Raw genomic sequence first — 18,224 nt, 5'->3', positions numbered from 1 at the left:
TCATAAAGGAACAAGTAGGTTCAGAACAGCCAAGATTGATATGTTCATATAGTAGCTCAGAAAGCATTGTGGGATGGACAGCAATCATGGGTGTGCATGAAGATGTTCAGCTTGAATGAGAGAGTACCCAGTAAGTTTCCATTCTTTCCTGGATCTTAATAAAGCCCAGTCTGACTCAAACTATCAACCTGGGATATGGAGGAAACATTTTGGTATCTATCACTGGGAATGTTAAGATAGGTAAAATTAGATTATTTAGCATGGAAAGCCTTTAGCTATTTTGTTGCTTTATTGAGGATTATTTTTCTCTTATGATAATCAATACATGTTTCTTATTAAGATGAAAGATTCAGAAAGTTGGAAAAGTAAACATATAATTCCATCACCAAGAAACAACAACTTTTATATTTGGTATATTATCCTCTATTAGTTTTTGTTTATATTTCTTAATTAAAGCCATAGTGTATACACAAAAATTTAATTCTGAATAAAGTGCATTTTAAGTATTACAAAAAGAAGAAATGAATATTCTTAATAGCTATAATTGGAACTCTGCATAAGAGTTTTTGATTCTTTGGGAAAGAGAAGATCCCAGCTATCTCTACTTGCAAATATGCATGTAATATGGTATTTGGAAATTAAATTTTTACCTCCAAATTTTTTTCCTAATAGTTACCAAAAGTATGCATTTGCATTTACCCGCTATTCAGCCAAAGGTATAAGTGACATTTTATTAAAAATAATACCACTTAACATTCTATTAAGCAAAATCATTTAGGATTTTAATTTGATTAGATTATATGTTTTCAAACATACGATTCATATATTACCTTTTCAAGTGATCATTGAATATTTGAACATAGAGAATTAAAGCCCTGAAATCCCAGGATCTTAGAATTGTAAAGAACTTTGAATGTCCAATATTCCATCTTGTTTTCAACAGGAGGATTCACCGGGGGGTTTCTAGGAATTTAAGACTTTGATTGCAAAAACTCTAATTGGCTGTAGAATCCACTGCAAAATGGTATTACAATAAAAACCCCTCCAAATATATAACTCCACCAAAAGTCAGCATTTACCATAGTGAGCCAAATGAATTTTGTTACCAGTTTCTCTGTAGAAAGAAAAAGAAAAAAAGAAATTATTAAAAGAAATGCACAATGCAATTCTTCATGAAGTCTAGAATGTGGACTCCAGTCAGACATCACGCTCCACTTCTAGAAACTGCCCCCCCCCCCCCGCTCCCAAGCCTTCAAGTCTTTGCTGTGAGGATACTTATTGACCTTTTACTTTCTTAGCCCTACCCTCAAGTTGGAAACCTGCCCTTGCCTGAGAAAAGAAAAGATTAGGAGTGGTTCTTTAGAAACAGATGGCCATTGGGATCGTAAAGGCAAAGCTTTCAGGAGAAAAAAAACATCTATGAGGGAAAAAAATGTGGACAAGGCAGGAAAGCCGAGCAGAGTCATTAGACCACAAATTCTTTCAGAGGAAAGGAGAAAAGGAAGGAAATTTTGGTGCAAGTGTCCTAGAATGCCCTGTAGTCCAAGGAAGGTTTGAAAAGTTCTCATGAAGTTTAGGGGATGAAATTGACCACCAGAGGAGTTTTTTTCCAGCATGGGCTCATTTGATGAATTTTAGAGAGTATAATAGAGATCTATTGATTAACATCAGAGCTTTGGAATTATGTCACATTAGTAATCTGTCACTAGTAATAAATTAATTGCTTGAAATGCCTGCAGAACACCCAGCATGATTATGGTCTGAGAGCTCAAACAGAAAATGACTTCTAGAAATGAGAATTTCAGGGTGCCTGGGTGGCTCCGTCAGTTAAGCATCTGACTCTTGATTTCTGCTTAGGTCATCATCTAAGGTTGTTGAGATGCAGCCCTGCATGGAGCTCTGTGGTGACAGCATGTAGCCTGCTTGGAATTCTCTCTCTGCCCCTCTTTTGCTCATGTGCACATGCACACAGTCTCTCTGTCTCTCCTTTCAAGATAAAAAATTAAGAGTTAAAAAAAAAAGAAACGAGAATTTCAAGGAAAGATACAAGTGTGTTCCCTTGACTTTTATAGAAATATTAGTTATTCTGTGTATTCTTTGTTCAGAGTATCAGCAACATGGATATAGTAAAATTTTGTAAGTCATTTTTCATTACTTAAAAAGCACATTGGTCTTACTTTCTGGCAATGCAGAAAACACATTTGTTGGAATAAGTCTTGCCATTGGTCGCACAGACTGGATCATAGTTTCTGAGGCACATTGGTGCAGGGTTATCACGCAGTAGACATAAGGACTGTGAAACAGAAAACTTTATTGGATAATAAACATTGAATAAAATTCATTTTTATGTGAAATGTCATACATACCAAATAGGGTAAATATAATCAATATGGGTTATAGGGACAAAGACAAATGTCTGTGCACATACAACTCAGTAAAACATTTAAAAAAGTACTCCTTTTTGAAAATATCTAAGTCCTCTGCTAAGAAAAAGGTCAAGTAATTGGCATCAGTATTTTTATAATGTAGCCAATCCATGTCCACACTCATGGTCTTCCCCGACAGATCACATTTCCCTCACCCCCCTACCAGAGGAAATCACCAGGATGACTTTTTTGTTCATTATTTCCTGCATTACACTGCATATCAATATATACATTCACTAAATATAAGTATGCATTTCATATTTATACATGTGTTCATATATATGTTTAGTTTAGGATATCTTAGTAATTCATACAAAGAAAAGAATATCATATATATTCTTTTATGACTTGCTTTTCTACACTCCTTTGTGATCTTTATATATAGTGATGTCATTGAGAGCTGTAGTTCACTTATTTTCAACTCTACATAACATTCCGCTATATAAATGTATGGGAGTTTTTATTTTTTAACATTAAATTGATCATTTGGTGGTTCATTTTTTAACTTTGTTTTATGAGGATGAATAAGTCTACTCTGATATGCTTTCTCTTTCTCATATTCTTGTGTTAAGCAGCATCTTATTGACAATGAATAGAGTCTTGGGGTACATGATGTGCATTTTATCATCTTATATAACAATGTAGGTAATGGGAAATGGTTTTATATTGCTGGCTAGATTTTATTTCTTGAACTTGTTATAATAAAAATATATATTATTTTACTTTTGAAGTCTCATTCTATTGTATACTTGGTAAATTTTGTGTTAGATTTTGCAATAAAATAAGGTTAAAATTTTACCTTTTTTTAAACTTCCATATCAATAAGTAATAACTTACCAAAGATTCGAGATAGAATGGATTTATAGAGGCATTTCCTGCAACCAAACCAAAGAAGAAAATGTTAAAAATTAAAAAATAACATAGTCTCTGGGGAGAAATACCCAAATCTATTTGCTGCCAAAGTTGATGTAAATTGCCTACTTATTGCATCTAATAAATTAGAATTTTGTGGCAATAGTTAAAAAAATTTAATTAGCCAAATCTTTTAAAAATTTAATTCCTCAATTCATCTAGCTATGTGGAAAATCAATGTGTATTCTATTTTTTAATAACCCTTCATACCTTGCTTGAAGATACTATTTTTTATAAAACATTTTAAATGAACTATCCTAGTATCAAAGAATAAAATGCTCTGCATGCATTACTTAAATAGGAAAAAATTAATCAGTACTTTGCCCTATTTGGGGGTTCCAAATGATACTTAAAAACTACCTTATTCTGGAGGTTGCCTGAGTGGCTCAGTCAGTTGAGCATCCTACTTCAGCTCAGGTCATAATCTCACAGTCCATGGGTTCGAGCTCTGCATTGAGCTCTGGGGTGACAGCTCAGAGCCTGGAGTCTCTTCAGATTCTATCTCCCTTTCTCTCTGTCCCTCCCCTGCTCATGCTTTCTCTCCCTCTCTCTCTCTCTCTCCCCCTCAAAGATAAAGAAACATAAAAAATACAAAATACAAAAAACAATTTTAAAACTACCCTATTCTGAAATTCATGGACAATCTTGATCTTCATAGATAGATTAATTGTCAGAAAAAGAATCAATGAGTTCTCTTCTACACAAAACCTAAACATTAGTGGATTCAGAGCTGGCAAAGAGTAAATTAGGTTGTCAAGGAATGTCAGCCCCAGAAAACCTCATTCTTCCCACAGTTTGCATTTAACAATCATGAAATGTGGGCCCAAACATGAAAAAGAATTTTGTTGAACTTCTTGAGTTACAGAGAAACCAACCCCTAAAAACTACTGTCTGTTTTCACCTGCCATTCCATTGCAACTTCTCTACTGTGGGAAATGAGAATAATAAAAGGCGTTTGGACCATGTGCCTATTTCATTTTACTGGTTTATGAATTCCAAACTCCACAAAATCTGTTCCTCTTTTTCCAAAATTGTAACAGTTGATTTCTGCATTTTCATCCAGGAATAAAAATTTACTCACCAGAATAAAAAGGAAATACCAAGACCATGATGAAGAAAACAGTGATTCTTGGTGACAAGAGGGACATTTTATCAAGCCTGTGGAAGAAACCTTTAGAAATGTTCATCGCATTGATACATGCTAAATGGATACACCAAAAGAACCCAAAACCCAGTTTTCAAAAGTTTCTTACTTCTAAAAGAATTGCTCCAACTTCCTAGATGACTATAACCTTTAGCTTCCTACTACCTTGTGATTCAATAAAACATAAAGTCTCATCACCAGAACCCTCCTTGCTGAAAGATATACAAGGGAGCTCAGAAAAATAACTATTAACAAAATAGAATGGCTGCGTATTCTCCCAACTTGCATTCAGCCCAGAAATAGCCTGGCTGCATTTTTTTTAAACTGCAGAGTTGAATCTTGGTTATTTTTCTCAGGAAATAGGAACAGTTATCTCCGTTAAGACTGACACACCAGGACCACCTCCCCAGATCCCCCACCTGATCCACCAGACACAGAGAGATAATAGGAATTGATGTCAACAGCTCTGAAGACTGTGATGACCATGTGCACCTTTCTTCCTCAAGCCATCTCCTTCCAGCAAGTCTCTTTTATTTCTCTGCTGGTCAGGAGATTGATGGGGTAGGATTGATGGCCCAGGACAGATAGGACACAGAGATAGTCGTGTCCTCCCTCAGGGCTGTAAAGTAAGTCATGAGAGATGCCTCATACTTACTTCTCACTAGATCTTCCCTCAGCATGAGGTTTGGGGACAATTTGATCTAATGTACCAGCGGTCAGAGATCCTAAGATAGCGAAGATATGTGAAAGCTTTCCAAGCAAGTGAGTTGAAAAAGAACAAGAGCATCAAGCAGGAAAAAAGAAGAATTGGGGGAAGGATTAGATAATCAGGAACCTAAACATTTAATATCTGTTAAAAACTACAGGCACATTAGAATTACCTGGGAAACTTGTAGAGAATGAATACTCTAACCTGCAATGAAAATTGTGAGTCGTTAGTAGATGAGTCCTAGGCATTCGTACATTGTAAAAGCTCCCAGATGAGTCTCAAGGGCAGCCCGGCTTGAGGTTGCTTGTCAAGAGGACAGGATGCAACGTTTTATAACTGAGATGTAATTTACATTTAGCATTGCATAAACTTAAGATAGATAATATGTTGATTTCATACATTAACATATAGCAGTGTGATTATCGATGCAGTATTCGCTAACACCTCTATCACATCACTTAAATATCTTTTTCCTCCTCTTCCTCCTCCTCCTCCTCCTCCTCTTTTCTATAATATTACTCAGTGGAAAGAGCTTTGGCTGTTGGAACACCAAAGTACAAATCCCATCTCTCACTGAGTGGCTCTCATTCATAAAGTTTGGATCCATGGGGTTCTTTATATGAGAAGTGTAGTGTCTGTCTTATATATTTGTGATGAATAGGGATAGTGTAAGAGTTACCTTAAGATAGTGACCAAGTGGCATTTTGCTGTGGGTCAGAGAAGAACTCCATGCACCTACAGCCCCCCACCTGCACAGCTGGAATGTCCCGCGCCATTTGAAAACAGCCAATCATGAAGCTCCAGCTTCCCCTCACCCCAACAAAGGAGGCAACCAATCCCACCCCTCCACAGCCCAAAAATGCTCTTACTTGGTAATCTGCCCTCCCAAGACCAAACTCGGAACTCTTTCACCCATAAAATACCTCACCCTCCTGTACTGGGCACCACTTCCTTGACTCAGCCCCTACTCGAGTCCCGGAACCTCACCCGGGGGCCACAGACCCCAATAAAGGCTTTCTTGGCTCCAAAACTTGGTCTCTCTCTTTCCTCTCATCTCTGCCTCCACATATTAAAATTTACAGATAGAAATTTAAACTATCTGCACTTAAGTTGTGTGTTTGGTAGACATTTGCCACCTTAATCCTATCTTTTATATTTAGCACTAAGGAAGCCCAGGAATTAGAAAGAAACTTTGAGAAGCACCCAGGTGGCTCAATCAGTTAAGTGTCTGACTTTGGCTCCGGTCATAATATTATGGTTCGTGAGTTCAAGCCCCACATTGGGCTCTCTGCTATTAGCGCAGAGCCTGCTTCCAATCCTGCGTCTCCCTCCCTCTCTGTCCCTCCCCTGCTCACTCTCTCTCTCACTCTCTCAAAAATAAATAAACATAAAAAATGACAAGAGTAACAGTTAAATGTGCCAATTTATAAAGAAAGATAGAAACTTTGGACTAGTAATGTTTTGTGCCAATTTAGTTGAAGAATCCACATCTCACAAATAGAGAAATATTCCTTTACTATAGTAAAGTGAATATTATGCTTATACTAGCTCCTTGAATTATTTATTTACAGAGACACCACCAAAAATGCCTGTGGCCAAACAAGCTTTCTGGTGCAGGGTATTTGGGGAAAGAGCAAACTGAGGCCCAGAGCTGAAGTTGCGGGAAAGATATTTATACTCCATACACTGGATTTCCCTTCTTGTATGTATATGTCAGCAGGGATTATGATCAGGAATTCTTAGCAGCAATCTTTCAGGACAGAAGACAGTGGATTATAAATTTAAGGTATGAAAGAAAAAAAAAAACCTAAGTAGCAATTCTATATCTGGCAAAACTGTCCTTCAAAAATGAGGGAGAAATTAAGACATTCCCAGGAAAACAAAAGTTGAAGGTATTCATTACCTTTAGACCTACACTACAAAAGAATTGTGATAAAGAGAGACTTTCAATTTGAAGTTAAAGGTCAGTAGACAATAACTCAAAATGATATGAAAAAGTTCTCCAGTAAACATAAATACATGGACAATTGTAAAACCTCACATAATTTTAATTTTGGCCCATAAATCCACTGTTTATTCTTTTTATAGAATTTAAAAGACTAGCTCATTAAAATTAATTTTAAATATATGTTAGTTGTAAAGCAATCTATAAAAGATATAATTTGTGACATCAATAAAATAAAGTGAGGGAGCAGAGCGGCAGGCAGTGCAGTAAACTCTATGCAATTGAAGTTAAGTTGGTATTCATTTGAAATAAATTGTTATAACAATAGTATACTTAAGTATGTTGAATAATTGGAATTAAAAACATTAAACTCCAATAGCATATCTATAATTGTAGTATGTCTTATGTAATCTTTGTAGTAACCACAATGAAAATATCTGTAGAATATGCATGGAAAATAAGAAAGAAATTAAAATATGTCACTACAAAAAATCAGGTAAGCACAAAAAAAAAAGGCAGTAAAGAAGGCAATGAGGAACAAAAGAGCTATCAGACATAGAGAAAATAAGTTTAAAATGGCATGAATAATGTCTTCATTATTAGACGCTTCTTTAAATGCAAATAGATTAAACTCTCCAATCAAAAGGCATAAATTGGGACTTCTGGGAGAGACGGCTTAGTAGGAGGACCCTAAACTCACCTCATCTCACAAATACAACTAGATTACACTCACAATAACCCAGGAAACAACCCAAAGACTGGCAGCACAACTGCACAACTGCATATAGAGAAGAGGGCACACTGAAGGGGTAGGAAGGGCAGAGACAGGGTGAGGAGCTAACCCTGCATGTCTGGCCACAGGAGGGAGGGAACCAGGGTGCAGAGAGGGGCAAGAAACAGACCGTCACACCGGGGAGTCTGCATAGGGAAGATGACTCCATAGCATTCGGCTTTGAAAGTTAGAAGTGCTGAATTTTTGTGAGTTTTTTCAAACCAGTGGGACTTTAAGTCTGGAACTTAAAAAAAAAGTTTTTTATATTTATTTCTTTTCAAGAGACAGAAAGAAACAGAACATGAACAGGGGAGGGGCAGAGAGAGGAAGAGACACAGAACCCGAAGCAGACTCCAGGCTCTGAGCTAGTGGTCAGCACAGAGCCCAACGTGGAGGTCGAACCCATGAACCATGAGATCATGACCTGAGCCGAAGTTGGACGCTCAACTGACTGAGCCACCCAGGCACCCCAAGCCTGGAACTTTAAAGCTCAGCTGCACTTGGCTCTGGGAGAGCTCAGCCACAAAGGCATACTTTGTGGAGCAGCCCTGGCTGGCCCCGGTTCCCACAGTAGCTGCACACACCCTGTGGAAGAGGACCAGCGCCACCTTGTTAAAAGTGGCACCCACTACTTTCAAGAACAGAAGTAGCTGACTCTCCTAACACACAGAAATAGACACAGACAATTAGGCAAAATGAGGAGGCAGAGGAATATGTCCCAAATGAAAGAACAGGACAAAATCACAAGAGACCTAAGCAAAATGAAGATAAGTAATATGCCTGATAGAGAATTTAAAATAATGGTCATAAAGATACTCACTGAGCTTGAGAAAAGAGTAGAGGACATCAGTGAGACTTTTACACAGAGATAAGAAGGAAGCAATCAGAAATGAAGAACACAGTATGTGAAATTCAAAATACACTTGATCGAATGGATAATAGGCTAAGGGAAGCCGAGCAATGAATTGATGACTAGAAGACAAAGTAGTGGAAAGTAATTAAGCTAAGCAAATGAGAGAGAATATAATTATGCAAAATGAGAACGGACTTAGGGAACTCAGCGACTCTATCAAGTGTAATAACATTCACTTTGTAGAGATCCCAGAAGAAAAGAGAGGAAAGGTAGCAGAAATTTTATTGGAAAAAAAAATAGCTGATAATTTGCCTAATCTAGGAAAGGAGACAGATATCCAGATCCAAGAGGCACAGAGATCCCCTAATAAAATCAATCCAAGCGGGTCCATACCAAGACACTTGGTGACTAAAATGGCAAACAGTAGTGATAAAGGAAAAAGAAAAAAGCAGCAAGAGAAAAGAGTAGTTAATACAAGGGAAACTCTAAGGCTAGCAACAAATTTTTCAGCAGAAACATTGCAAACTGGAAGGATGTGGCAGGATCTACTCAAAATGCTGCCAGGGAAAGATCTGCAGCCAAGAGTACTCTATCCAGCAAGGACCGAAGTAGGGATAAAGAGTAGAAGGAGAGGTACCAAGTTCCTCAGACAAACAAAAGCTAAGGGAGTTCATGGCCACTAAACCAGCCCTACAAGAAATATTAAAGGGCATTCTGGAGTGGAAAGAAAAGACCATAGTGAGTGTGTGAAAACCAAGAAACACAAAAGCAGTAAAAATAACTATATCTGTAAAAATTAGTCAAGGGATTCACAAAATAAAGCAATGTCAAATATGTATACCCAAAACATGGCAGGGGGCAGAGAAGAGCAGTAAAGAACGGGTTCAAACTTAAGCAACCATCGACTTCATACACGCAGCTATAGGCAGAAGATGCTATATACAAACCTAATAGTAACCACAAATCAAAACCCAGTAATAGAAATGCAAAAAGTAGAGAAAGGAATCCAAGCATGTCACTAAAGAAAGCCAGCAAACCACGAAAGAGAGCAAGAAAAGAAAGGATCAGAGAAAAAGTACCAAAAAAAAACCAGCCACAAAACAAGTAATAGATGACTTGTTTAATAATGACTATTACTAATTACTTTGAATGTAAATAGACTAAACACTCCAATCAAAAGACATGGAGTGGGAAAGTGGATAAAAAAATAAGACTCACCTATATACTGCCTACACGAGACTCATTTTGGATCTAAAGTTACCTGCAGATTGAGAGTGAGGGGATGGAGAAACATTTACGATGCACATGGATGTCAAAAGAAAGCCAGGGTAGCAATGCTTAATCAGACAAAATTGACTGTAAAACAAAGGCTGTAACAAAAGACAAAGGACACTAGATAATAAAAATAAAGGGGGACAATCTAACAAAAAACATCACAACTATAAATATTTATTCAGTGAACACAGGAGAATCCAAATACATAAAACAAAAACAAACATGAAGGAACTAAACAATAATAATACAGTAATAGTAAGGGACTTTCACACACCATTTACATCAATAGACAGATCATCTAAGCAGAAAATCAACAAGGAAGCAGTGGCTTTGAATGACACACTGGAACAGATGGACCTAACAGATATATTCAGAACATTCCAATCTAAAACAGAGGAAACACTTTTTTTTTCAAGTGCACATGACGCATTCTCCAGAATAGACCGCATACTAGACAACAAAATAAGTTTCAACATATTCAAAAAGATTGAAGTCATACCGTGCATCTTTCATGACCACAATGCTATAAATTAGAAATCAACCATAAGAAAAAATCTAGAAAGAGCACAAATGCGTGGAGGATAATAACATAAATAATAAATGGGTCAACCAAGGAATCAAAGAAGAAATAAAAAATTACATGGAAAGAAATTAAAATGAGATCACAATGGTCCAAAACCTTTGGGGTGCAGCAAAAGTGGTCCTAAGAGGGAAGCATATAGCAATACAGATCTACTTTAAGAAGCAAGAAAAATCTCAGAAACCCAATCTAATGTTACACTTAAAGGAGCGAGAAAAATTAAGAACAAACAAAACCCAAAACCAGAAGAAGGAAGGAAATAATAAAGATAAGAGCAGAAATAAATGATATAGAAACTGAAAAACAAAACAAAAATGATAGATCAATGAAACCAGGAGCTGGTTCTTTGACATGATCAACCAAATTGATAACCTCTAGCCAGACTCATCCAAAAATTAAGAAAGAGGACTCAAACAAAATCACTAATGAAAGAGGAGAAATAACAACAAGCACCACAGAATATAAATAATTGTAAGGGGATACTGTGAAAAATTTATATGTCAAGAAATTGAACAACCTAGAGGAAATAGATAAATTCTGAGAAACGTATAACCTGCCAAAATTGAAGCAGGAAAAAACAGAAGATTTGAAGACTGATTACCAGCAATGAAACTGAATCAGTAATCAAAAGCTTCCCAAGAAACAAAAGTTCAGGACCAGATGGCTTCACCGGCAAATTCTACCAAACATTTAAAGAAGAGTTAAGGGGCACCTGAGTGACTCAGTTAAATGTCTGACTTCGGTTCAGGTCATGATCTCACGGTTTGTGGGTTCCAGCCCCACATCGGGTTCTGTGCTCACAGCTCAGAGCCTGGAGCCTGTTTTAGATTCTGTGTCTCCCTCTCTCTCTGCCTCTCCCTTGTTCACACTCTGTCTCTCTCTGTCTCAAAAATAAATAAACGTTAAAAAATTTTTGAAGAAGAGTTAATACCTATTTTTAAAAATTTTAAATGTTAATTTATTTTTGAGAGAGAGAGAGAGAATCTGAATCTGAAGCAAGCTCCCACTGTCAGCACAAAGCTCAAGGTGTGGCTCAAACTCAAGAACCATAGATCATGACCTGAGCTGAAGTCAGATACTCAACTGACTGAGCCACCCTGCCACCCCGAGTTAATACCTATTCTTCTCAAACTATTCCAAAAAATAGAAGAAGAAAGAAAACTTTCAAATTAATTCTATGAGGCCAGAACTACTTTGATAATCAGATAAAGACACCACAAAAGGGGCACCTGGATTGCTTAGTCAGTTAAGCATCTGACTCTTGATTTCAGCTCTAGTCATGACCTCATGGTCATGTGATTGAACCTGCATCTGACTCCATGCTGGGCAGAGCCTGACTGGGATTTTCTCTCTCTCCTTTTCTCTCTGCCCCTTCCCCATTCAAACACTCTGTCTCTCAAAATACACGATCATTAAAAAAGAGACACACACACAAAAAGAGAACTATATGCTAATATTTCTGATGAACATAAATGCAAAAACCTTCAATAAAAATACTAGCAAACCAAATCTAACAATACATTAAAAAATTAATTCACTATGATGAAGTAGAATTTACTCCTGAGATGCAAGGGTGGTCCAGTATTTACAAATCAATGTGATACATCACATTAATAAGAGAAGTAAAGTTGAAAATGTTTCCTAGGCATTTGGGAAGTACAAAAAAAATTATTTTACCTATACCTCATGCCTAATAAGATCACTACTATTTAAAAAAACAGAAAATAACAAAATTGTTGGTAAGAATGCAGAGAAATTGGAATCCTTGGGGTGGGCGCCTTGGTGGCTCAGTCAGTTAAGGGTTTGACTTCGGCTCAGGTCATGATCTCATGGTTCCTGGGTTTGAGTCCTGCATCAGGTTCTGGTCTGACAGCTCAGAGCCTGGAGCCTGTTTCAGATCCTGTGTCTCCCTCTCTCTCTGCCCCTTCCCCACTCATGCTCTGTCTCTCTCTCTGTCTCAAAAATACATAAACCATATAAAAATTTTTAAAAAATAAAAGAAATTGGACTCCTTATGTTTTGTGGGTGGGAATGCAAAATAGTATAGCCACCGGTGGAACACAATATTTTGGTTTCTCAAAAATTTTTAAATGGAATTACCATACGATCTAGCAATTCTGATTCAAAGTATATTTCCAAAAATAATGAAATGAGTACCTTGAAGGAATATTTGCACACTCATGTTTATAGCAACACTTTTCTCAATAGTCAAGAGGTGAAAATAATCCAAGTGCCCATCAATAGATGAACTAATTTTAAAAATGTGGCCTGTACTACAATGGAATATTCCTCAGCCTTAAAAAGAAAGAAAATCCTGATGCATGCTCTAACATGGATAAATCTTGAACATAATATGCTAAGTGAATAAGTCAGTCACAAAAAGACATACACTGCATGACTGCACTCATAAAATTCATAGAAACAGGCAAATTCACAGACATAGAAAGTAGAATCCTTCCTACCGTGGGCTTTGGGAAGGAGAAATGAGCCATTGTTTAATGAGTGTAGAATTTTAGTTTTACAAGGCGAAAAATTTCTGGAGATAAGTTTGTACAACAATGTGAATATTTTTAACATGACTGAGTTGCACAGGTGGAGGTAGTTGAGATGATGAATTTTGGTTATTTGTTTTTTACCACAATAAAAAATAATTTAAAAAACTATTAGAGCAAATAAAAAAGCTAAGAAAACTTAGAAAATATAAAATCAATATTTTAAAAATCCATTGTATTTCTATGTGATGAATAATTCCCCCCCACAAATTAAGGAAAACAAGTCCATTTACCACAGCATCAAAAGAGAGAAATATTTAGAAATAAATTGAAACAATGAAGCACTTGTACACTGAGAATTTCAAAAATATGTACTATAAGAATCAGATCTATAAATACTGAGAACAAAGTGATTGATGCAAGAGAAAGGCAGAAGAACAAAATGGAGGAAGAGTGGGAGATGCGGCTCCCAGTGATGGATGAATGAGTCATGGGAATAAAAGGAATGGCATAAAGAATACAGTCAATGTTACTGTAACAGTGTCATTACGTTGATGGGAGGTAGCTAGGCTTGTGATGAATATAGCATTAAGTACAGAGATATTGAATCACTATGTTGTGCACTTGACATTAACATTGTGTGGCAACTATTCTCAATTAAAAACATTTTTTTAAAAGAAGCATATACATACACACTGAACGTTTTGAGAAAACCGTTTTTAGAAAATTAAAAAGCACTGCTAAAAGAAATTAAAGACGACCTAAAGGAATATAAAGAGATAACATGTTCATAGTTTAAAAGACTTAATCTTGTTAAAATAGCAATAATCACTAATGCATTTAGGGTCATTTAATGTAATCCTGATCAGAATTCCCACTGTCTTTTTTTTGCTGAAATTGATAATCTAATACTAAAACTTATGTTGGATTTCAAGAGAGCCTGTGTAGCCAAAACAATCTTGAAAAAGCATAACGTTAGAGGATTTACATATCCAGATTTAACACACACTACAAAGTTATAGTGATAAAAAGGTGTGGTACTGGCATAAGGATAGACACATAGAGCAATAGAGTAAGGAGTCAAAATAAATTCACACACATATGTTCAATTGTCATCTTATGACTTTATTGTTTTAGTGCAGCTTTAGGTTTACAACAAAATTGAGAGGAAGGTACAGAGACTTCCCTGATATTCCCTGCCCTCACACTTGCATAGGCTCCCACATTATCAACATCACTCACCAGAATGGTATATTTTTACCAAGGGCAAGTCTACGTTGACACATCGTAATCACCCCAAATCCATAGTTTTCCTTATGGTTACTATTGTGCTGTATACTTTATAAGTATGGACAAAAACCTAGTGAAATATATTTATTATTATAATATAGTAACAGAATATTTTCACTAGCCTACACATCCTCTGCCTTCTACCTATTTATGGCTCTCCCTGAAGACTACTGACCTTTTTACAGTCTTCATAGTTTAATCTTTGCATGAATGCCATATGGTTGGAATCATACAATATATGTCTTTTCAAACTGGGCTCTTTCACTTAGCAAAATGAATTTAAGTTTCCTCAAAGTCTTCATGGCTTGACAGTTCATTTCTTTTTATTTCTGAATAATATTCTGTTGTCTATATTACCATAGTTTTTTGTTGTTGTTGTTGCTTTGTTTTTTGTTTTTTGTTTTTTTACCCCATTCTCGCCTATTGAAGGTCATTTTGGTTGCTTCCAAGTTTGGGCAATTATGGATAAAGCTACTGCATTAATAAAGATTTTTATGTGGACATAAATTTTCAATTTCTTTGGGTAAATACCAAGGAACACAATCAATGGATCATAGAGTAAGAGTATGTTTAGTTTTGTAAGAAACACAAAACTGTCTTCCAAAGTGGCTGTAGCATTTCACAGTCCCATCAGCACTGCATGAGAGATTTTGTTGCTCCACATCTTCGTCAGCATTTGGTGGTGGTGGTGTTCTAGGTTTTTGTCCATTCTAACTGGTGTGTGGTAGAATCTCATTGTTTTTATTTTCAATTCCCTGATGACATACAATGTGAGTAATCTTTTCATATGTTTATTTGCCATCTATAAATCTTTGTTGGTAAGGTGTATGTTAAGATTTTTGGCCCAGTTTTTAATTGGGTTGCTTGTTTTCTTACTTTTGAGTTTGGGGAGTTGTTTTTGTATATCTTAAAAGATAGTCCTTTATCAGATGTGTATTTTGAAAATATTTCTCTCAGCTAGTGTAGTGTCTTCTTGATGTTGTCTTTCACAAGGGAAAAGTTTTTCATGCTAATAAAGTCCAGTTTCTCAGTTATTTCCTTCATAAGTCGAGCCTTTGGTGATATATCTAAACAGACATCACCATACTCAAGGTCATCTAGGTTTTCTCCTATGTTATCTTTTAAGAGTTTTATAGTTTTGCATTTTACATTTATGTCTGTGATCCAGACATAAATGTAATGAGTTAATTTTTGTGAAGTGTATGAGGTGTGTGTCTAGACTTATTTTTTTGCTTGTAGATGTCCAGCTGTTCCAGCACCATTTATTGCAAAGGGTCTCTTGGCTCCATTGCATTATCTTTCCTCCTTTGTCAAATATCAGTTGACTACATTTATGTGTGTGTGTGGAGGGTCTATTTCTGGGATCTTTATTGTGTTCCATTGGCCTATTTGTCTATGTTTTGGCCAATAGCACACTATCTTATTATTCAGCTTATTTCTGATAAGAGTTCCAAGAAAATTCAAAGACAAAAGATTAGTTTATCAACAAGTGGTGCTGTGACAACTGGATAGCCACATGCAAAAGTTTAACTGTGTACCCTAATTCTTTCCATATATAAAAATTAACTAAAAATGAATCAAAGTTCTAAATGCCAAGATTAATACTATGAAACTCTTAGAAGGAAGCTTAGTTGTAAATATTCATAAGCTGGGATTAGGTAGTAATTCTTATATATTCACACGAAAGCACAAGCAACAAAAGAAAAAATAGTTAAGTTGGAATTCATAAAATTAAAAAGAAATTGTCACATCAAAGGACACTATCAAGAAAATAAAAAAGACAACCCCAAATGCAATACATGCACATTTGCAAGTCATATGTCTGATAAGGGTCTAGGATCTAGACTATATAGAGAATAGTACCAACTTGAAAACAAAAAAGGCAAACAACCTAATTTAAACATGGGAAAAGGATTTGAATAGACAAAAAAGGTACACAAATGGTCGATCAATGTGAAAAGATGTTCAACATTGTTAATCATAATGGAAATGTAAATCAAACTACAATTAAATATTGCTTCAAACCTGCTATGATGAAACTAATTTTTTAATAAAATAAGCAATTGTGATTTGGGTGAGGACATGGAAACATTGGAACCTTCTTTCAATCCTGGTAGGAATGTGAAAGTGTGTACCCTCTCTGGCAAACAGTTTGGCATTTCCTCAAAAATGTTAAAGATAGTTATCACATGATATTCCAAGTATATGTCCATAGGAAACAAAAATTTATGGTCACACAAAAACTTACACAAGAATGTTCAGAACTGTATTATTCATAAAAGCCAATTAGTAGATACAGTCCAAATATCTATAAACTGATGAATGCATAAACAAAATGTAGGATATCTATCAGATGGAATATTATTCAGTCATAAAAAGGAAAGAAGTGATGATATATGCTACAGTGTGGTTAAACTTTGAAAACACTGTGCTAAGTGCAGGAAGTCATTCCCCAAGAACCACACACAATAAATAAGTTAAAAAATGAGTAGATTTACATTCATATAAAAAATCATACACAACTGTAAGATTCTGTGTTTGTGAAATGTCCAAGTAGGCAAATTCATAGGGACAGGAAATAGATTAATGGTTGTTAGGAATTGATAGTTGGGGAACTTGGCATTATGTGACAATTATGTGATTGCTTTATGTTTGCTTTTTGGAAGGAGGTAGATGATGGAAATGCATTGTAATTAGTGATAATGATTGCACAACATTGTGAATGAATAGATACTAAATAATATGTAATCTTGTGTTTCAAAATGGCAAATTTTAAGTTTTGTGAATTTTACCTATAAATAAGAAAACACTGTATTTTCTTTATTATATGCCAAATTTTAAATATTGTTAAATTTCCTGTGTCTCACTTTTATTATGGCTAAAATACAGAGCTGATGTCAATAAGATTCCCTTAAGAACTAAGTTACATAACATGGGGGAATGTGGGAAGCTAACTCACAAAGCTTGTGTGGAAAATAGTTGTGCAGGGAGGTGGAATTCCCATCAGTGATGGACACTAACTTCCACCAAGTAATCCTAAGTTCCTAGAAGACAGTAGTAGTATCTGCTTTGCTTATACTTACTTTTACCAAGATAGCAGTGTTTTTAAAAAAATAATATGTTAAATAAAAGGAAAAACAATACATGTGTACATTTACTGGCATTCACTGAATGATGTTTTTATCTGTATCCTCTATTATGAAAAAGGCTATGAAAGTGGCTGAATGGACTTTTATAATGTAGCTCTAATGTCTACACTCTACTAGACATTTTCATTAAGAATTAGTACTAAAAATGTATGTGGTGCTTGGGTGGCTCAGTAGGTGAAGCATCTGACCCTTGATCTCAGCTCAGGTCTTGATCTTAGGGTGATGAATTTCAAGCCCTATCTTGGGTTCCATGCTGGACATGTAGCCTACTTTTTTAAAAACCCAGAGAATTAGTACTAAAGATGTAAATGAATAGGTAACTCCCACATGGATCACTCTTCTCGGGTTGAGTGACAGAGACAGAGAAATGTTGAGTGACAATGAAAGCAGGCCTGATAGAGCAGTAGATTGATAGTTATCTTCTAGTAATCAATCTACATTTCTGCCATTAAAATCAAACTTTAAATGAACATATAGCTACCCAAATAAAACCTGCTTCTTGTTGGCTGAGGGATGAACAAAATGGACATGCATCAGACTTGGACAACAAATTAATAGACTCCACTGATGAAGACAGAGCTCCTGTCACCCCAGGATCACCAACCTATCTCTTGACTGATTTATAAGGGAGAAAGAATATAATATAATTTTTCTCTCAAACCTCAGAAATGTTATGA

The 18,224-nt window shown here is 35.8% G+C and overlaps 1 protein-coding gene across 2 annotated transcripts; it reads right to left on the bottom strand.

Annotated features, from left to right (window-relative positions):
• Window positions 1-270: 270 nt before the first annotated feature.
• Window positions 271-4,990, bottom strand: LOC115293966 (ovomucoid-like). Of its 2 annotated transcripts, none has more exons than XM_029941675.1 (5): window positions 4,902-4,990; window positions 4,420-4,496; window positions 3,264-3,301; window positions 2,178-2,293; window positions 271-1,114 (listed from the first exon to the last, which is right to left on the bottom strand). In XM_029941675.1, the coding sequence occupies exons 2-5, from the start codon at window positions 4,484-4,486 to the stop codon at window positions 1,069-1,071; spliced, it is 267 nt and encodes an 88-aa protein (XP_029797535.1). In that variant the 5' UTR covers window positions 4,487-4,496; window positions 4,902-4,990; the 3' UTR covers window positions 271-1,068. The 2 variants fall into 2 exon arrangements, with proteins under 2 accessions (XP_029797535.1, XP_029797534.1); XM_029941674.1 differs by having other exon boundaries at window positions 4,420-4,509; window positions 4,902-4,972.
• Between the last annotated feature and the right edge of the window lie 13,234 nt (window positions 4,991-18,224).

This window comes from Suricata suricatta, chromosome 6, assembly GCF_006229205.1.
Source record: "Suricata suricatta isolate VVHF042 chromosome 6, meerkat_22Aug2017_6uvM2_HiC, whole genome shotgun sequence".
Taxonomy (NCBI): Eukaryota; Metazoa; Chordata; class Mammalia; order Carnivora; family Herpestidae; genus Suricata; species Suricata suricatta.
This window is presented reverse-complemented; position numbering and strand designations above follow the sequence as displayed.